Below are 21,419 nucleotides of genomic sequence, written 5' to 3'. Positions count from 1 at the left end.
TGGGTTGAAACGAATAATCGGATTAATCATGATGAATTTATTATTGAAATAATCGGCAATTAATTTAGTAATCGATTAATCGTTTGTTGTGAAGCTCTGATATTTACCCATTTTAGTCAGTTTCTCTCTAAGAGCTGTAATTACTAACTAGAGTTGAAATGATTAGTAGAATTAATCATGATGAATTGATTATTTACATAATCCTCAGCTAATTTAGTAATCGATTAATTGTTAACTGGAGCATACAGACTCAAAGAATGGCCACTTCTCAAGTAACGGTAGTAATAAAGCCAAAAATGTACCAAAAAATATACATTTTGCACCTAAGCTTAAAAAAACCTTTGAATAATTTCTACCCACAGATCAAGTAGCTTAGTTTCGGCTTCACCTGGTTCAAATTATGTAAAAAAAAAAAAATCAATCTCCAATTGAACACTTTTTGTTATCCTGTTATTGATAAAACAAAAACAATAGATAATGTTTTTTAAAAACTCTTCTCTGTTGCAAATGCATCCTTTTTTTATTTCTAACATTGTCAAAAAATGAAAATGAAATGAAAAATGTTCAAAATGTGCATTTTTTAAATCTGATTAATCGTCAGAATAATTGATTAACTAACTAAGATAATTGTTACTTGCAGCCCTATCTTATATTAATATTTCTGTAAATTACCAAGGTAAAAAGGCTCAGACCTCTAGTATAACTTAACCGTATGTTGTTTTCTGAAAACTTTACTGTTTCCATTGATGTTAGTTCTGATATGCGGTTTAGCCAGTTGTTTCTTAAGAAAGTTAGCAGGTTAGTGTCTCCAATCCAACAAAAAATGTTTCTGACACACCTACATTTGGTAGATATCATTAAATGGAGTCATATACCCAGATTTCCTCACAGCGTTCAGAGTAAATACTCTTATTGGCCATTTTATGCGGTATCTGGCATTTCAGCATGCAAAGGAAGACACTGCGATAAATATTCTAATATCTCTCAAAGCATTGATCTTTTGCTATATTTTAATTGTTGTATTAGTGAAAACAGTACTTTAATTTGTTTCTTTATGTCTAATCAATTCATTTAGTGCAATATTAAAATAAAATGAATACATTATGAGGTCTTCATTGATCTTTGACATCCATTTAGGAAACTATTGTGACATAATGCAGCAGGAAGCATCCCTCCATTGTTTCATCACCAACTAGGAATCGTCCAGCAGAAGGTAAAACATGTCCCCTTCCCCCACAGTGAAGTAAATATAATCCAATCAATTCTGATTCATGGATCTTGTGTTGCTCTCACATAGTCAGAGCACAGCGCTCCAAAGCACAGATTACAGATTCCCTGAAGCAGAGAAACGATACAACATGATAGTAATTCAAGGTGAAAGTTTGATTCATTAAAGTTGCAAATGGTTTGTTGGTCTCAGTGTTCATTGGATTTCGTCTTTGCAGATGATCATTTAGTTTAGAATTAGCATTATAAAAGCCTAAACCCAATGATATTTCCTGAGATGATAGACAAACAAAGCCAGTAAGCATACAGTGTTCAATTATTACATTATTTTTAGTTTAAGCTCCAATTTAGGCTTCTTTAACCCCAAATTAACATGGTACTAGTTTGGTTTCCAGTTTACTTGATTCACATCTTCACAAATGTTTCTGAGAAAGGTAACTCCAAATAATTAATGGAAAATTTGGTTGTTCTCAGAGTTTATCTGAAATATTTAAAATAAAATTAATCTTAGAGTATTTAGGTTCAGTGCTAGTTGAGACACTATTGCCTAGCATTTGCAAAGCAACCAATGAAGGAGGATAATTTATTTTTCTTGGTGCCAATTGGCCGCACCCAAAGAGCGACAATATGGAAGACTGTGGATGTTAGCTTTTTTTATAGTACTGGAACTGTTTTAACTGTGCAAATTAAAGTTTATTTGGTATTTGAACCATTGAAATATCCGGTTATAAGTGTTTTTAAAGGTTTCACATTTCAGCTAATTACGTTGAACCGAATGGGCAAGAATTATATCCTAGACTCCGATGTGTCTCTGCTCGGGTTTCTAACAATACGGCCAGATAGAGATTTAAATAGGAACGGCAAAAGCAAATGAGGTGGATTAGCAGAGCTTTCCAACGACTGATATTGTCATCCAGGACACATTTATTGGATTACTTCTGTCCACAAAAAGTGCTGCATGTTTTGGCATTCATACAGCAGTGGTCTTCAATCAGAGGCCTTTTTAGGTTTGTTGGAAGATTGACTGCTATTGGAGATCAGTTGGATGATCTGAGTTATGACAACATTTAATTTCCCTTAAAGTATTTTTTAATTGGATTGAGCTACTCTGGTAAAAATGTGGATTCATCTTGCTTGTTTTTGTAAGTTTTACGGGAGTCTCTGCTCTGCGGCAGCGGGGGCTGCAGCAGCAGGCTTGACTCCTGCTGTATTTTTTTGCAGACTAATGCAAAAAAAAAAGAAAAAAGCATCCTGCACTGCCGATGAAAGTGCAGCAACAGCTGGAGGTAGCGCAGTCCTCTTTGCTTGGGACAAGTTTGATTTTACAAACTCTGCCGTTTAAGTTGTGTTTGGGACCATGAGAGGAGCTTTTAGGAGTCCTGCATTGCGGCCTAATTGATGGTTTTCTGGATGGATCTGAATCTCATTGTGCCGCTGCGGAGACGAGCACAGGGCGGCACAACGAGCTGAGCGGAGAGAGGGAGCCTCATCAGCATGGAGAAGACAGAAAAAAGTGCAACTTGCTCTGTTTTCTCTCATTCTTTGTTTTCGCCGTTCTGCAGTTTGGATCCTGCTGCCTAAATTTGGCCTCTCTTGCAGGTTTTTGCAGATTAATCCCCCCTTTTTTCCACAATGCTGTTTTTCTTTATCTTTTGAAATCAGAGGATTATCTCAAGCTAGAGCAGCCGGAGTCATTAACACGCGGCTAATGAAGCGTGGCTGGGCCGTCGGCCATAGTTGACAGGTTATCCGTTGGGCTCACAGATGGGAGCGGAGGTGTGTGTTCGGCTGTATTCCCTCCTGTCCCGTTCGGAGGAGCATCGCTGCCTGCAGGGAGCCTCCGGGAGCAGCGGGGTCCAACGCGGACGGCTGACGGGGCAGGTGTCCGAGCAGCTTGTGTTTTTTCAGAGCAAATGTCACATCTTAAAGTTCTGGACTGCATGATTAGAAACAACTGGACCCTGATCTGTGATCTGTACTGCCCCTGGAGCAATCAGGTCAGTTTTGTAAGGATTTTTTTGGTTTTTTTGGATGTCTGTTCTCTTTGTTTGGTTGTTTGTTGCTATTTTCAGTTGAAACGTTTAAGATTTTGCTTAAATTTGTAGATTTAGGTCGCCGTTCCTCGTCTTTTGTAAGAGCAGGCGGCTCTAAGATGAAGATCTGTACAATGCAGAAAACAACAAAATCACAGAGTTGCACAAACAGGCTTCCTCAGCAAACTGAAAAGGACAAGGAGTTAAATGTTAGTATATTTTCAGGTGTCGATTAATCTAATTAATCGCAATTTATCGGCTTAATCACGGTTAATTGTGATTAATCAGATTCATTGTATTAATTGTGATTAATCACGATTATCGAAATAATAATCTAATTTAGCAATTGATTAATCATTAACTATAATATTCAGACTCAAAAAAGGCAATTTACTGGAAAACAAAACGTGGTTGTTTGTTCAGAGCAGTAATAAAACCAAAAACTGTGACAAAAAAGGCATTTTGTATTTAAGATGAAACACCTTTGTCTGTAAATACGTTTTAACTGAAGCTCAAGTGGCAGTTTTAGCTTCACTTGGTTCAGATTTGCTAATGAAATGCTGTGTTATTGTGTTTTAGGAAATAAAATGTTAATTTTCCTATTTAAAAAAGGAAATATTTGTAGTTTTGCATCTCTTAATGTATTTGATGAAAAATCTGTAGAATGTCAAATTATTAATCATTATTATTATTAATCATTAATTGATCAATCCATTACTAAAATAATCAGCAGTTGCATCCCTACTATCGGTTTGCATGAAAAGAATGAAATAGGGAAAAAGATGTGCCTGTCCAGGGTTTTTTTCTCCTTTAAATTGTCTCTGTTTTGTATCTATCGAAATCTTTAAAGGGTTACATGGGGAAACTCCAGCGGCCATTTGGTGAGAATCGGGGATCTGGCACGCTTGCGAACTTTGGTCTTTGTTGGGTCAAAGTGAACTCTGTTGTGGTTCGAATGCATATGTGAATGCAAGCGGACCGGCGACCACTCCAAAAGCAGAAAGTGGACGACAGCTCAGGGAATTCTGGGTAAAGACAACCAAATCAAACACAAGAGTCTAGCGCTAGCTTTAGAAACGGCAAAGGAGGAATACTACAACCACTAAAATTTGATGATACTTCATTTTTGTTTACATTTTCTGATAATAGAAGTTGCGCTCACTGTCTTTTTCAAAGTTTTTTTGTGAGGTTTCCTTCAGTAGTTCTTGGTGCAGCGCCCCCAGAAGGCGAGGAGGGGGACAGGTTTTTAAAGAATTTGGTTCATTTTACACAGTACAGTGTGAAAGCAACCTACAACATACCAACCTACAAAGTTGGTTGTTACAACTAAAGTTGTAACAAATCTTGCAACTTTGGTCCCCAATTGAACTGAGTGTGTAAACACTCAAATGTACCAACATGATTTTTGGTTTAATTATCTAGAACAGTGGTCCCCAACCCTGGTCCTCAGGGCCCACTGCCCTGCATGTTTTAGGTGTTTCCCTGCTGCTGTACACCTGGGTTAAATGAACAGGTGATTAACTGGTTTCTGCAGCAATTGAAAGAATGCAAAGGAGGTGATGAATCAGCTATGCTGGAGTCTGGACAGTGGTCCCTGAGGACCAAGTTGGGGACCATTGATCTAGAAAACCCAGAACTACAGATGAAGTTTTGGAAAAGGGCGGCAAAAAACTTCTTGTTCTAAGTTATTTTCCAGTTTAAACTCCTATAAAGTTCAGATTTTATCCTTTTATAAAACTGACAAAAAGTATAATGTTTTGGGTAAAAAACGTTTAAGTTGCATGGTTGATCTCTGTCGCAGGGAATGGTAAAAAAATAGTAGATATAGAAGAACTGGGACCAGTTTGAGTCTGTCACTTTCAGAAATATGTGGATGTATGACAGGAAAATAATGAATTTGATGAGAGCAATATGAGTTCACAATGTCCTGGCCTCTTTTTTTTGAGAGGCTGGAGTTCTCCAGGAAAGGCATCCCTGACATTTGGGCTATTAATAGCCAGCCTTCATTCAGAAGTGTGGAACAGGAGACCATGGATTGCTCGGCATGCTGACCTCTGGGTGTCCCTGTGTGTCCACTGGGAGTGCCTCATGCAGCTTCAGGGGGTTTAATTTGATTTGTTTTAGTCTGGAACAACTTCCATAAAGTTTCACCGGTGGGTTTTTAACTCCACAACTGGTAAAAGTTAACTCAGAGAAAAGAGTCCAGTATTGTGATAATTTCTAAACATGGAAACCAGAGAAGGGAATGTAAATTATTTCATTTGCAAGGAGCTAATATGTCAAGAACAGCAATAGAAGCAAGTTTCTTATGGCAACCTGCAAGACTAACCCTGTTAAACTCTGTCAACTTCCAACCAATAGGAGATTCTCACCCCATGATGACCTTTTACTAAAAATACTTTGACTTTACACCATCACTGCTGTTGTAGAGTAATTAATATTTAGGTGTATTAATCTTATCTAAAATGTTGTGCAACTTTAATGCAACCAGAATTTTTGCTGGATGACAAATTGTCCCAGAAGTTATTGCTATAAACTGTAATATGATGGCAACACCAGTACACCCTCTCAAAGATGAATTTCTAATGAACACCAGAACTTCAAGATATTTTACGTATTCAAGATAAATAAGCAAAACAACAAATAAAATGGATTATGAATTCTCGGTAGACAAAATCGACCTTCAAAAAATTGTTTAGTTGAGACCAAAGCACCAAACTGAAGACTTCTGTCAACCAGTTTTTTGTAGAAAACAGCAAAAAATCACGCAAATGGAAATGATTAAACTTGTTTTAATTTATCACGTGATTGATTTATTGCTTACAACAAAAACATGGATATTGAATCTGTGTAAACAAAATTGTCCTTCAAAAAGGGGCTAGTTGAGACCAACCTTATTTTGCCTGACATGATTTTTCTGCTTGCCTCTTTATCGCTTTGAGATCAATAAAGTGATATTAGTTGGTTGATTAGCTGGGATTTGATATGTGGTTTGTGGTTTGCAAGCTGTAGTTTCAAAGCAAGGATATAAAGGAAAAAGAAATAGCTTTCTATGATATGTTAGCAGTTCATTTAGGCTGCGAGAAAGTGAGAGAAAGCAAGACTTCAAAAGCACATATTAAAGGTTTCTTTTTGCAATGGAACATGCTGGATTTGGAGAACAAAAATCAAACTAAAAACTGGCCACAAATTTCTCATTTTTGAAGCTTGACTTTTAACTCTTGGAGAGAAAATTGGCATCAATGCGGTCCAGTTCACAGAATGATGTAAGTGTATTAGCATCTAGAGACACTGATATGGGTTTCTGTCTGTCATAAAGTGCTCTTTATCGTGTTATCTTGTCTGATGGTTTGTGTCTGTGTGGACAGAAGTCAGCTTGGCATCCTTACAAGCGTTTCGTATCTCTGACATGCCTCCGGCTTCCCCCCTGGACTCTCGCACAGACAGCTCATTGTTTCATGAATTTTTTCTCCCGTCTCGACTTTTTAATTTCGCCCTGGAATGTCTAATGTGAGGAGTAAAGAGGTCTTGCCGCCGTCCCTTCCCCTAATTTAATTTTAGCCGCGCTGAAAATTGTTTGCGTTGCAAGCTGAACTGATGGGGCTCTGTTTCCAGAAAGCCGCTGAAAACAGCCTCTGTGCGCCAGCAGCACGGCACAGAGGCCTCATGAAATATTTACAGGCCAACACCTGGTGTGAGACTGAGAGGGAGAAGCTGTGCATCCAACTGCTCTGCCACCAATAACTGGGCAGCTCTAATAATAAATCCGCCTGACAAGAATATCCATGATTCTGAGTCAGGCGATTATCCTGAACTTGAAAGAAAAATGAAATTGGGTTTATTTTGAAATGCATGTATGTTGCAAAGCTCTGATATATACAGATTTTAGTTAAGGCCTGAAATGATTAATTGTAATAATTGTGATTAATCGATTATTGAGATAATTGTTAAATAATTTAGGAACCGATTAATCGTTAACTCGAGTATACAGACTCAAAAAAACACCAATTTCTCAAAGAACGACATACAGTATGTCAGCAGTAATTAAGACAAATTTTGACAAAAATGTATTAGAGTTAAATAAACAACTTATCTCTATAAATGTCTTATTTTAACATCATCCATTTAAAAAATATATCTTATTCAGCCTCTTTTGCTACCCAAATATTAATCAGTTAATCCAAAAAAATAATGAAAATAAAAAGTTTGTCCTACACCCTGTTGGTAATTTTTTTCTGTTTTTAAAATTTGTTTAAAAACATTTTATTTTTTCTCTTTGGTTTTTAACCCAGAGCGAGTTAGCGTCTGTCTTAATGTTGCTCTCCTTTATAATTCTGATGTTTTTATTTCTATTTTCTTGTAGTTGTTGAATGTTTGAAGTATTTTTTAGCTACAGATGCATCCTTTGCTAAAAAAGATCATGCGGGCTGATTTGCTTCTTCTTTTCCTTTTCCTTATATCCAAGGCAAAATAAAACACTTTAACGTTATTATAAAATGTTTGAAGTTTTCTTTCTGTTTATGGCTTAACTGTGTTTAGCAGGTCAAATGCAGATCCCCCACCCCCCTTTGTTTAAAAACTCCTATTATTTTTTTTTCTAAATGCTTTTCATTACATTGAGTTTAGGGCTGAAATGATTAATTGGATTAATCGTGATTAATTGATTATTGAAATAATTGTCAACTAATTTAGTAATCTATTAATTGTTAACAAGAGTATACTGACTCTAAAAAAGGCCATTTGCTGAAGAAATCACACTGTCAGAGCAGTAATTAAGCCTAAACTGTAAAAGAAATATACATTTTACACTTGAGAAAAAAACTTCTGTAAATATGTTCAACCAAAAACTGGATAAAGTGGAAGTTTTAGCTTCACCTGGTTAAAAATATCCTCTACTGCAACTGAAAGTAGTCAGCAGATGTATTTCTAATACTGTATAAAAAGTCTTAAATAAAAAATCAGCAGAATGTGTCTATTTTTTTATCTGATTAGTTGATTAATCATCAGAATAATCAATAAGTAAAGCAAATATTTAGAGTTTACCTGATTTAGATGAGAATCGGCTGCCTTAATATAATTTTATACTTTTTTTTTTTTTTACATTGAAATAAACATTTATTCTGCAACTAGGGGGACCAGAGAGGCTTTGCATAATTTTGCATATATTTGAAATTGGTGATATTCCCTTTTAGCTGGAATACTAACTAACCTGTCTAAAATACAAGGAATCTGTCAAACGCTAAACTGAAAAATGGTCGAAGTGTTATTTAATTTAAACTCTTATTGTTATTTTCCTTGTGAAGAACATACATAAGATGGCTCTGGGGGCGAGTTAGCTGGCCCAAACCTCAAAGAGCGACACGGATTAATAATTCATAGATGAGAAAACCAATTATTGGAGGGACTGTTTGTACCGGGGCAGGGGGAACCCTGGGGACTGTGATTGGCCCACCTGCCCTCCGTCTCCTGGGGGATGGCTGAGGTGATGTCTGGGCAGAGGAAGAGCGCCTTGTGCAGGTCCGTTCCTTTGTTTGGGCTGTTCTGCTCTGAGATCTGGCATGTGGGGGTTGGACTTGCCACAGGAGAAGAAACACACCCAGCAGGGAGGGGAAAATGACGGTTCTGTCCATCTGACACACGACGGTTCTATCAAACCGACACTTCTCTTCTCTACGCTTTTTGGGATGTTTCTTATTTAAATAAGGGGATCGTTTAGTTCATTGCTTCCTCTAAAAGTTTTGGTTTTTATGTTTAAAAAGGCAGAAAACTGATTTCTATCTTCGTCTATCCATCCATCCATCCATCCATCCATCCATTTGTTAATCCAATAATCTGTCCGTCCATCCACCTGTCCTTCTATTCAACCAATTCATCCATCCATTTGAATCTATCCATCTGTTCGTACATTTATCTGTCTGTCCGTCTGTCCGTCCATCCATCCATCCATCCATCTTTCAGATTCTATATTCGATCTATATTCGTTCTAATCACAGTTTTGGGAATCACCGGTTTAATTCATTCTGTTTATGTTAAAATATTTCATGTAAATATTAAAGCATCACTGATTTCTGTTTTTCTGGAGTTTTCATATTTGGATTAAACTGATATTCAGTCGTTTATTTTTCTGTCCTCCTCTCAGAGGGACAATGAGCTGCAGATTGATTTTGTGTTTTAGTGTCGACTTGTCAGTTCACCGCTGCATTGTGTCTTCCTTTCTGTCCACTCGCTCCATCCATCCTTTATTCCTGCTGCCACATTTATTAGCATCTCAAAGCAGTTGGGGACAGGGTGGTTACCATTCACTGTACCATACTGTACATCCTATAATGTTGATTTTTTATCACCAATAAACTGGGTTCCTTCTTGGTTTAAAAAAATCTATAAAATTTGAGTTTGGTACAAATAATTTACACAATCAAGTCATAAGGTATTTGTTTTTTGCTCTTGACAATCTGCACATTTTATTTGTTTAGAGTCCTAGAGTAGTAACAACAGTGTATTTTATCTCTCCAGACATAGTTTGCAGATTAAATTGCAAATCTCTTTACGACTGCAGCCTTGTTCTCACAAGAGGATTCTGTATTCAACCAATTCGTCAGAATATAATTAATATTCACGATGAATTAAAAAGCAATATTTACCATAAATATTGCAGTTGACAGTGTTGCAGTAAAATCACATTTTCCTGAGCTGTGCCTCCAACTCTATCTGTGACCTTTAGCACCATTCAGTGGCTTTGTGCTTTGGGTCGTCTGTGGGCATTTAAAAAAACAACCTGCTAAAATTTGGAAATATTTAACTGACTTTACTGTTGTGTAATTATGATTTGTACAATTGTGATTTATTCTAGAATTACTTCTACTTTATTCTCGTAATACACTGCTCAAGAAAATAAAGGGAACACTCAAATAACACATCCTAGATCTGAATGAAAGAAATATTCTCATTGAATACTTTGTTCTGTACAAAGTTGAATGTGCTGACAATAAAATCACACAAAAATTATCAATGGAAATCAAATTTATTAACCAATGGAGGCCTGGATTTGGACCCACACACAAAATTAAAGTGAAATAACACTACACGCTGATCCAACTTTAATGTAATGTCCTTAAAACAAGTCAAAATGAGGCTCAGTATTGTGTGTGGCCTCCACGTGCCTGTATGACCTCCCTACAACGCCTGGGCATGCTCCTGATGAGGTGGCGGATGGTCTCCTGAGGGATCTCCTCCCAGACCTGGACTAAAGCATCCGCCAACTCCTGGACAGTCTGTGGTGCAACGTGATGTTGGTGGATGGAGTGAGACATGATGTCCCAGATGTGCTCAATCGGATTCAGGTCTGGGGAACGGGCTGGCCAGTCCATAGCTTCAATGCCTTCATCTTGCAGGAACTGCTGACACACTCCAGCCACATGAGGTCTAGCATTGTCCTGCATTAGGAGGAACCCAGGGCCAACCGCACCAGCATATGGTCTCACAAGGGGTCTGAGGATCTCATCTCGGTACCTAATGGCAGTCAGGCTACCTCTGGTGAGCACATGGAGGGCTGAGCGGCCCTCCAAAGAAATGCCACCCCACACCATTACTGACCCACTGCCAAACCGGTCATGCTGAAGGATGTTGCAGGCAGCAGACCGCTCTCCACGGCTTCTCCAGACTCTGTCACGTCTGTCACATGTGCTCAGTGTGAACCTGCTTTCATCTGTGAAGAGCACAAGGCGCCAGTGGCGAATTTGCCAATCCTGGTGTTCTCTGGCAAATGCCAAGCGTCCTGCACGGTGTTGGGCTGTGAGCACAACCCCCATCTGTGGACGTCGGGCCCTCATACCATCCTCATGGAGTCGGTTTCTAACCGTTTGTGCAGACACATGCACATCTGTGGCCTGCTGGAGGTCATTTTGCAGGGCTCTGGCAGTGCTCCTCCTGTTCCTTCTTGCACAAAGGCGGAGGTAGCGGTCCTGCTGCTGGGTTGTTGCCGTCCTACGGCCTCCTCCACGTCTCCTGGTGTACTGGCCTGTCTCCTGGTAGCGCCTCCAGCCTCTGGACACTACGCTGACAGACACAGCAAACCTTCTTGCCACAGCTCGCATTGATGTGCCATCCTGGATGAGCTACACTACCTGAGCCACTTGTGTGGGTTGTGGAGTCCGTCTCATGCTACCACGAGTGTGAAAGCACCACCAACATTCAAAACATCAGCCAGACAGCATAGGTACTGAGAAGTGGTCTGTGGTCCCAACTGCAGAATCACTCCTTTATTGAGTGTGTCTTGCTAATTGCCAATAATTTCCACTTGTTGTCTATTCCATTTGCACAACAGCAGGTGAAATTGATTGTCAATCAGTGTTGCTTCCTAGGTGGACAGTTTGATTTCACAGAAGTTTGATTTACTTGGAGTTATATTGTGTTGTTTAAGTGTTCCCTTTATTTTTTTGAGCAGTGTATTATATTTTTTCCAATTGTCTCAACTTTATTGTCACACAACTTGTGATAGGATTTTATACTTGCATAATTTTTGCTTTATTTTGGTAATATTATGACTTTATACTGGTAACATTGTGGCAATTCTCATATAATTATGACTTTACGCTTGGAATATTATGACTTTATTCTCATGTTATTTCGACTTTATTGTTTATTGTTGTGCGACTTTATTCTTGTAATATTATGAATTTATTCTTCTAATATTTTGGAATTATTGTTGTATTCTTTTTTTCTCGTAATATTATGAGTTTATTCTCAAAATGAGGAAGAAAAATGCTTTGCAATTCTGGTGCCTTGTGTCTGACCTGGTTGCAGAATTTCAGACACACATATTAAGAAACTATCAGACTTTAAAGTGTCTTACCCATTAACCAAAACCTGCAGCACAATCTTCTTATCATGAAAGTGTAGTTTAGTCAAGACTCTTCACTGTTCTTGGTATTAAAACAATGGAAATATGAGACAGGAAAAACTTCCAGCCAATAGAGAAAATGTGATTTTGTTGAGTTTGTAAATGATTCTTTCTGAGATGTATTCTGGTTTGTGCAATAAATGTAGAATCAGTTGTTTTGCTGCAGTGAAGCATTAAACCAGAGAGTGATGCCCCCCACTGAGAGGGTTAATGTTTGCACACAAAGTATGGGTTAAGTGCGCTAACTGATTATTTATTATTATATTAAGGTTGTAAGTGTCAGACCCTGGGATTTGAGAGAAACAGGATACATGGTTTTAATTATTTTTACTTAAGAAATCTGAAAATTGTTGAATACATTTGCAACAAGTTTTTCAATGAGTATAGATCGTAGTGCAGTGTGAAAGCGAACCGCACCAGCTGAAAATGTAACAAATGTTGCGACGTTTCATCCCGAGTTAAACCGAATCTACCAGACTCTCAGGTGTGGAAACACCCTGACGTCTGAAACTTCTTGTCCTGGATTTTATTTACATATCATAAATAAAATCACACAAATGTGCGCCAAATTCTATAGATTCTGCATTATTTTGTACTTGCTTTATTTTAGGCCTGTCACAATGAGCAATAACTCAACTAAATGCATGATAAATTAAAATGGGCTCTATAATTTCCATTTGCATGTTTGATTGTTTTTCTCTTTTTTTCTGAAAATCAAATGATAAAAATGTTCAGTTTGTTGCTTTGGTCCCAACTAGCCTTTTTTTTTTTAAATCATTCATTTTATTTGTTGTTTCTGTTTGTTTATTTTAGATATGTAAATATATTCCAATTCCACTGTTTAGTGTTCATTAGAATTTAAAGTTTATTTATCTTTGAGAATGTGTTCTTACATTATGACATTATCATTATATTATGTGAAAATGATCTCAGAACAACAATATTATCAGTTATCGCAATAACATTTTGACAATTTATCGCCCAGCAAACTTTGTTATTGTGACAGTGATGCATTCTTTTTTTCTTTTTTTTTTTTTTTAGAAAAGTCAAAGCGTAACAAATAGGTCATGTTTTAAACCCAGAGTGCTGAATCTAGCTGCTGCATCATCTCTGCTGCAGCGCTGCATTGTGGGTGAGCGGTTGTAGTGAAAAGAGGCGTGAATAGAATGCTGATTCACAACAACACCCCTCCCCCTCCACACAGAGCCATTTAATCCTGGCGACATATGTGCACGGCGGCGGCCGCAGTAAACACACTGCGGCCGCTGCCGCTTTCATTTTTTCAGGTTTTCAGGTGCTCGGTCTTAGCGAAACCAAGGAGCGCAGACTCGTCCGTGGAGTTGTAACCTTGGTAACGCAGAGGAATGATGGGGCGTTGGTGACGTGTGACGGGATTATAGTATAGTAAATGCATCTGAGCCCGCTTGACAAAATAAGGTTGGAAAAGATGCAGCTCTCTTTGCTGCATTGCAGACAGAGCTGGTGGGAACATCACCAGAGGGTGGCGCTGTGTTAGCAGGGATTTCTCTGTATTTTTATCCCCTCCTTGACACTACTAATAAAACATATATTGGCTTGTTATTTCCCATCATCCCACGTTACTTTCTTCTCTTCCTCAGCGCCCCTCTCTGTTCTGCTCCTAGGTTTCAAACAGAAAGGAGTTGTTACATCATGCATGACAGTGAGAGCATGGAGAGGATTGGAAGGTTGAATAATCCCTCTGCAGAGTCCTGACAGACAATCTATACACCACTGATGTGTGTCGGTCAGCTGCTCTATCCTCTCACACTCTGCTGCTTCCAGAGGACAAACCGCTTGACCTGTCCTGATGTCAGTCAGTAAAACCAGGGAACGACACCTTGTCCTCCTCTTCTTGCAGCTTTCATATGAAATGTTTCTAAAAAGGAGAAACAGGAAGTGTGAACACATAAGAAGGAAGAAAGAGCATATGCCTTTTGGGAAATATTAGCAGTATAAAACCAGTTTGTTCCTGCGTCCAAAATTTGATTCAGCATAGTTTTAATATTGTTTCTATTTTATTATCTTATTTTTATTTTTAGTCTTGTCCTAGTGAGAATATCGTGTTTTCAGTCTGTTTTTGTTAGTGGTTTTTAGTATGTTAGTCATGGGATCATGTTACTACTGGTGAAAACTACGAAGAAGACAACAGGAAGTGGTTGGAGGACGATGGTGTGGTGTGTTTTTTAATGACTTATCGCTTGAACAAACTTATTCACACGTGATTTTTAATTGTGTTTCTTCTTTAGAAGAAACACTGAAATTGCAAAATTGTGTTTTCCAACATTAGCAGAGTATTGACAAAGTTTGGTGCACATTTGTAATGGACATACTCCTGGCGATGATGAAATGCAGCTAAAATGAGACTGACAGTGAAGTTAATAGAAACACACCAATTTCGGAAAAACTCATGTTTTTTGATAAAAAGGTTTTTGCGCTATGATAAAGCGGTTTTTTGGCTGTGTCGATATTAGTGCATTTCGGAAATTTTTTTTTTGCATCACACGAGTCGTGTGATCAACAACAGGATGTTACTTCTGACGGAAACAACAAAGAAGACAAGATGTGTTTGGAGGATAATGATGCAACATGTTTTTTAACGACTTATTTTGTGCCTGACAAAATAATAAAACACTAATAATAATAAAACAAGCCTGATAGTGCCAGAGGTGAAAACACTCTGAACTTTACATTTCTGTGTTTATGTGTTGTTTTACAACCAGTTCTCACAAATGGCATCCATGTGTCTTTCTTTTGGTTTTAATTTTTTAAAAGGGCACCCTCCGCATGCCAGAGCGAGTGGCTCACAAGCTGACTGGCTGTTTACTGTGGAGACGGAGAACACAGCCGCCACACCCTCGCTGCTGCGCTGCCAGCTAATGATTACTAAACCATCAGAGGAAATTAAAGCAGAGTAAATTAGAAAAAGTCGGGGGATAGAGATGTTATGTTGTGAGATGTGAAGTGCAGAGAGATGGGGAGGGAAGAGGAAAGAGTCCGTTATTTCTTCCAGCTGGGCCGGGGTGGGGCTGTCCTGGCCTGGATTGTTGAGTTCTGACCCATTCGCCAGATGATTTCTTTGTGCACATTTTCAGTGGAATTTGGTTTTGGAATGTTATTTTTTATTAAAAGGGTTCTGTTTCTGGGATTATTGTCAGGACTGCGGCTGTTCTGGCTGCTTTTCCTTCATACTGCGACCCGATGAACTGTGAGGAAGGAAAATGTCTCGACGGCGTAAAGAAGGATTTACTGTTTCCATCAGCTGATTGGACAAGAGACTCATCATTACCTGAGGAAAACCTTCCGTCCATCTGTCCATCCATCCATTTCACTGTGTATAGATCCTGGTGTGGTACATGAAGCTCACTTCCTGTTCTCTTGTTTTTATTTTTTAATAAACCAGGATGTAGAGTTGGAGATCTGCACCAATGTGAGAACCATTCATTGTTTTTGCAGGTTGCATAGTCCATTGTGTCTTATGTAAATTTATAATGCACTTTTGCTTTCTTCCATTTAATATGGGCCAAAAACCATCAACTGTACATATGAAACTGTACAGTCCAGTGTCCGAACAGTCGATGCTTCATTATGAGAAATAATGCCTGATTCATGGATATGATTCTCTGACATAAAAACTCCTAACCAGTTTGGTAGATGGAGGCATGGAAGTCAGGATTTAGTTGTGAAAGATAAAGAAAGTGTCGTTGACAGCTGTACCGCCGCGCAACTCGTAAAAACACGACTTTTAAACCAAACCATACCGGCCTCACCGCATTGTGCTCTTCTGACAGCGTTTCGGTGCATGTCTCGGCCGTGTGGTTTCCATCCTCGTCTCTCATCTCTTCATTATTCAATTACACAGTTAAACACATGTTAGGTCTGGCATTAACCGCGTGGAGGAGCCGCTGGATGGAGGGAAGCAGTAAAGATCCATCGTGGGCTCTTTAGTCATGCACTGATTTACCTGGTTTGTGTTTAACCAGGAATACGCTACGCAACCAGGGAAGTCGATAGGTAAGTTGGAATTAGAAACAGATGGAGCTTTGGGAAAAGGAAGAACTTGCGAGATATAGGAGTTTGGAAACTCGTTTCCTTCTGTCCTTGTTTCCCTCCTTTCAGTTTTTTCTGTGCCTCCTTACTTTTTTGTTCCGTATCTATTTATAGTTGTTCTGTTGTAAAATTGTCTGCATAATTTCAAAGTGACCTTTAGTATTTAATATTTTAAAATAAACATGAGTGACTAGAAGATGCTGAGGCTGGAAACGGTTTGGATTCTTACATAGGAGATGAGTTGGAGCCACGATCAACATTCCTCCATGATTTCTGAAGGTTTCCGTTCGTCCGTCCGTCCGTCCATCCATCCATCCATCCATCCATTATAAACTATGCTTACTGAAGCACTATTGTCCTGTTTCCAGTATTTTCCATTCATCTTTTCATTTTGCTCTTAGTTTCTAATTACATATGTAATCACTGTTGTGATGCTTTCTTTTGTGTTTGGCATTTTGAAAGTGATTAAACTTTCAAAATAGACTCGAACAGGACAGAAAATGTCTTTCTGGAAAGTACAAAACCTCAAAATAAAAAGTGATTCATTCATCATCGCAACTCAGGATGATGCCGATTGGCGTTGGCGGTCATGTGACTTTGTACCCATATACGATCTAAACGCACCAGTGGTTGCACGCCCACATGTATGTGAGTAAACAGAGTCAGCGTGCACAGCCAGAGAGTTAGACACACTTAGGGCCCTTTCTGCGGCTTCTGCATTCCTGCAGGCGTATCTCACCAACTGCTTTTAATCAGCCGGGTCACGAGGCGCTCCAGATGGGCCTCAGCGCTGGGTGGGGCTGCAGTGGACACGGCGGAGGTGGAGGGGGCCGGAGTTTGTAATAGTCAACATATCTGTGCCTGTTCTCCTCTCAGCATCCACTCCTGCCTTGTATTGCGTCACCCTCCTTAGAGACCGGTGTTGGACTGCGCTGCACCACCCCAACCTTTCTGCACTCTTTTAACAGACTTTTACTAGAAAACGGTTTCCATCATTGGGATTTTGTTCAGTCTGAAGATGAAGACGGACTTTATGGTTTACAACAGTTAAGTTCAGCTTATAGTTGAATCATAGGACTGAACGGGCGTGCTGTGGTGGCGCAGGGGGTTAGCACGCCCCACGTTTGGAGGCCTTAGTCCTCGACGCGGATGTCGCGGGTTCGACTCCCGGTCCCGACGACCTTTGCCGCATGTCTTCCCCCCTCTCCTCAACCTCCTTCCTGTCTGCCTACTGTCGAAAAAATACGAGCCACTAGCGCCGCAAAAACTCTTCGGAGAAAAAAAAAAAAAAGAATAGTAGGACTGAACAATAAATCAATAATATGTATCGCGATAGACTTGTAATCAGTATCAATAGATAATACATCTGATGGAATATTCAATAAGTTCAATAGGTTCTGATCCAGAACCGCACAGCATTCTGGGAGATGTAGGCAGAGGAAAACTTTAGCTACTCAACCTCTGACGACCAGCTAAGCTAGGCTGGTGATATCAACTTCCTCACTCACTCTGTGGTTACCTAGCAACAGCTTACTCACTCTTTGGTTACCTAGCAACAACGTGTTGAGTAACAGGCGCAGCAGTTTAAGGTTCTGCCTCATCACTGCTTAAAAACAAAAAACATTTTGGAGATTTAAAACAAAATTAATAAATTATTGATCTCGGCTGATACAAAATGCTTATATCGTGACACGTTTTTCAGCCATATTGTTCAGCCCTGTTGAATTGTTGGCCAGATGGCGTAGCTCGAATAAAATAAGCCAGGAATCTTTTTCTGCTGTGTTCTAGTGTCCTATTCAAAGTAGGAATAAAGTTGACATAGTGGATCATTTGGAGACAAACATTTCTGGAAGAAAGTTGGTAGGGTTGAAACGATTAATCAGATTAATCGTAATTAATCAATTACTGATATTATTGTCAACTAATTTACTAACTGGTTAATTGTTAGCTGAAGTGCTCAGACTCAAAAAATGGAATTTGCTGTAAATCTGTTCTAGCCATAGGGACTCAAGTGGTATAGTTTTACATTCACCTGGGTCCAGTTCGGTAAAAAAAAATTCTATTGAACATTTTTTACTGTCCAATTATTAATCGTTTAATCCAAAAAATAATCAATGGATTAGCCATACTCAATACTGATGTTAAGGCAAGCACAAAGAGCTTTTCACATGTTGATGTTGGAAATATTTTTTTGGGTGGAGATGCAACATTTGCTACAAATGATCAATGATTGCTTATTGGTATCTTTTCATGTATTTCTATTATTGTACAAAAATATCATACATGAACATCTGCAGAATCTGCCAATCCGATGACTTAATTTATCTAAAACAATCCTTAGTTGCAGCACTAGAAGTTAGTGCAAAAACTATTAGTTGAAATTAAGTGCTACACCTCAGTGTAATATTTCAGTGAGCCGTTTTTAGTATGAAGGGTGCTTCATGAATATGATTGATTAGTTAAAAACTTAAGTATTTTATTGCAGGTGTTGTCTATAGAGAAATGTTTAGTAAATTCATCCCTTCAGTTGTTGAGCAGTCAGTCTCTTGCTGGTCTTTGTCTGAACATAATTACAGTTTGCTACATTGATTTCCTGGCTGTTCTGTCTTACTCTGACTGTTTTGCTTACTGTTGTTACCTGGAAACTGTTTCCTGTCTTTCATCTCACCACTTCGTCCCCTCCATTATCGATGTCTCACATTGCAGGGTCCGATTCAACCTACAGGTTTTGTTTTTTTTTATTTAGTATGACTTAGACCTAAGGGACTGAAATGGTTGCAGAAGTCTGTTGATCATGTGTCTGGTTAACAATTTCTGTGTCGATTTATACATATGGGTTTGACTGTTATTCTGTTTAAAGACTCATAGACTGATAGAGGTCACTGTCTTTAACTCAGCCCACAGCATCATGATCCTCCACCATGCTTGACAGAGAACTAGAAAGGGCTATTTCATATATAGATATCTTGTTTCAATCCAAAACATCAGCAAAGTCCCAGCAGAATATAACATCTCTATTTGTCACAACAACAAATTGTGCTGGATGATAAATTGTCCCAAAAGTTATTGCGATAAACGATAATATTGTCTTGAGACCATTTTCAATATCATGGTAATGGGTCAATGACACAAGAACATATTCTCAAATAATCACTATACTTTAAATTGTAACAAACATCTAAAAGTGAAACTGGAACATATTATAAATATACAAAAATAAATAAAGAAAACAACTGAACCTACAAATAAAACAAATTATGAAATCTCTGTAAACAAAACTGTCCTTCAAAAGACTGAAGACTTTTATCATCCAGTTTTTTTAGTACAAGAGAAAGAAAAGAAAAAAATTTCTACAAATGGAAATTATTGAGTTTGTTTTAATTTATCTTGTGATTAATTGATTTATTGCTTATTACAACAGGCCTAGTGTCCACATGTTTATGTTTGTGATGGTTGTGGCGTGTTAGTGAGGTCTGCCAGTTGTTATGGAGACTTGCATTTCCTGATTTACTAGAAAGTCATTTTGAAGATTTTTTAACGTAAATCATCCTCTGCTTTACAATATATTTACTCCAGAAATGAAAAGTGATGCATCACAAATTTAAATAACATTTTTATTCAAAAAAATTAGGTATAAATTGTTAAAAATGCTTGGGTCAGCTTGTAGGATATTGGTGATGTGGGAGGTTGTTGGTCTGAGGTTCAACTTCTTACCTTTGCTACCCTTTCCTGTCTGAAACATGCCTTTAGCGCCACAAAATCTTTCAAAAAAGAAACATCAGTTTAAGGCTGCACTAACGATTATTTTAATAATCGATTAATCTATCGTGTATTCTGATGATTAATCGTATGAAAAATGGCATATTCTACAGATTTTCCATTTAACCACTTAAGCCGTCTTGATACAATATTAGAAACATTTCTAGAAGTAACTTTTTAAATTAAGAAAATAAGCAATCCTTTAGTAAATCTGAACCAGGTGAAGCTAAAACCGCCACTTACCAATTTTTACCTAAAACATATTTATAGACAAAGATGTTTTTATCTGAAATGCAAAATCTTTTTGTTGTATAGTTTTAGCGTAACTACTACTCTGAATGTATTGTTTTATTCTTCAATAAATAGCCTTTTTGAGTCTTAACACTCCAGTTAATGAGTAATTAATTGCTAAATTAGTTGATTATTATTTTAGTAATTGATTAATGATGATTAATCGTTTCAGTCTTACATCAGTTAAAATAGTTTAATTACTGGAATGCCAATTATCAGGCGGTTGGCTTTAGATCATGCTACTCGCCTTTATTAATTGGAATGAAGGATCCCAACTCTTTTTAAAAGTTTTATCAGTAGATATAATATACTTTTTTACCTCTTACTTCAGCTGTGTTGCTGATTTGCTGCGCTGAAGGCATAACGCAGCAGAGCAGCACTGCAGACCGACTCCTGCTGCTATTCCTGACACGACGTTGGATCTCGGCTGTCATTAGGACTGCTTAGTTTAGCAGATGATCCTGCATCTCCTAGAAGGATTAAAGAGGTTACACCAATAGAAGCACGCTTTCTTGGCTGCCACTTGATGTCTGCATCACCACCGACTGGCTCCTAAACTCACCTTGAACCTCATATGCAAATTTTAATATTTTGATTATTATAGGATTTAAATACCTCAAATCCTAGCTTAATCTTTAACCCTAACGTTAAGGCCTTTTTGTTAAAAGTGAAACATTTTTGGTCTACTCAACATTTGGCAAGTAAAATCTCATTCCATTTTACATTCTGTTCATAGTTTACTGTTTTTGCACCAGTTTTAGTCTAATCATAACCAGTTACTCAGATCTCAGTCGGTATCGGTTTCAAAGCAGATTTAGTGATTAGTCAGGTGTTTTCGCTCACAACCTCGCCCACTTCTTTTCCCACAGGACATAAACAGTTTGCTGGTGAAACCATCTGGTCCTCAGTCTGGGCTTGCAGAACCACAAACCATCCCTTCACCTTTTCATTTACAGTTTCACACATGAGGTCAGACATCCTTCAAGACACTATCCTAAGTCAGAGTGTTGGACAGAATCTTCTTGAAATCACATTTATTAATTACCGTCCAGGAAAGACAAATAAAGCCAGACGTTGTGCAATTTTATGCAAAATTTGGTTTGAACACAATTTGTGTGGTCTAGTTTGTTCTAAGTCAAGTC

The 21,419-nt window shown here is 38.2% G+C and overlaps 1 protein-coding gene across 2 annotated transcripts in view; it reads left to right on the top strand.

Moving 5' to 3' along the window:
• Window positions 1-21,419, top strand: part of arhgap21a (Rho GTPase activating protein 21a) — an 87,979-nt gene that overhangs the window by 9,045 nt on the left and 57,515 nt on the right. The window contains exon 1 of one of the 2 annotated variants that reach the window (XM_028004514.1): window positions 2,521-3,224. The exons of the other annotated variant lie outside the window; for it this stretch is intronic. Within the exon in view, the coding sequence (XP_027860315.1) occupies window positions 3,141-3,224 (84 nt within the window). The 5' untranslated portion in view covers window positions 2,521-3,140. Of the gene's footprint in view, window positions 1-2,520; window positions 3,225-21,419 lie in introns of those variants that run through there. 2 annotated transcript variants of the gene reach the window in all.

Source organism: Xiphophorus couchianus, chromosome 21, assembly GCF_001444195.1.
Source record: "Xiphophorus couchianus chromosome 21, X_couchianus-1.0, whole genome shotgun sequence".
NCBI classification, from domain to species: Eukaryota; Metazoa; Chordata; class Actinopteri; order Cyprinodontiformes; family Poeciliidae; genus Xiphophorus; species Xiphophorus couchianus.
Note: the sequence above shows the minus strand (reverse complement) of the source record. Positions and strands in the feature narration are given on the sequence as shown.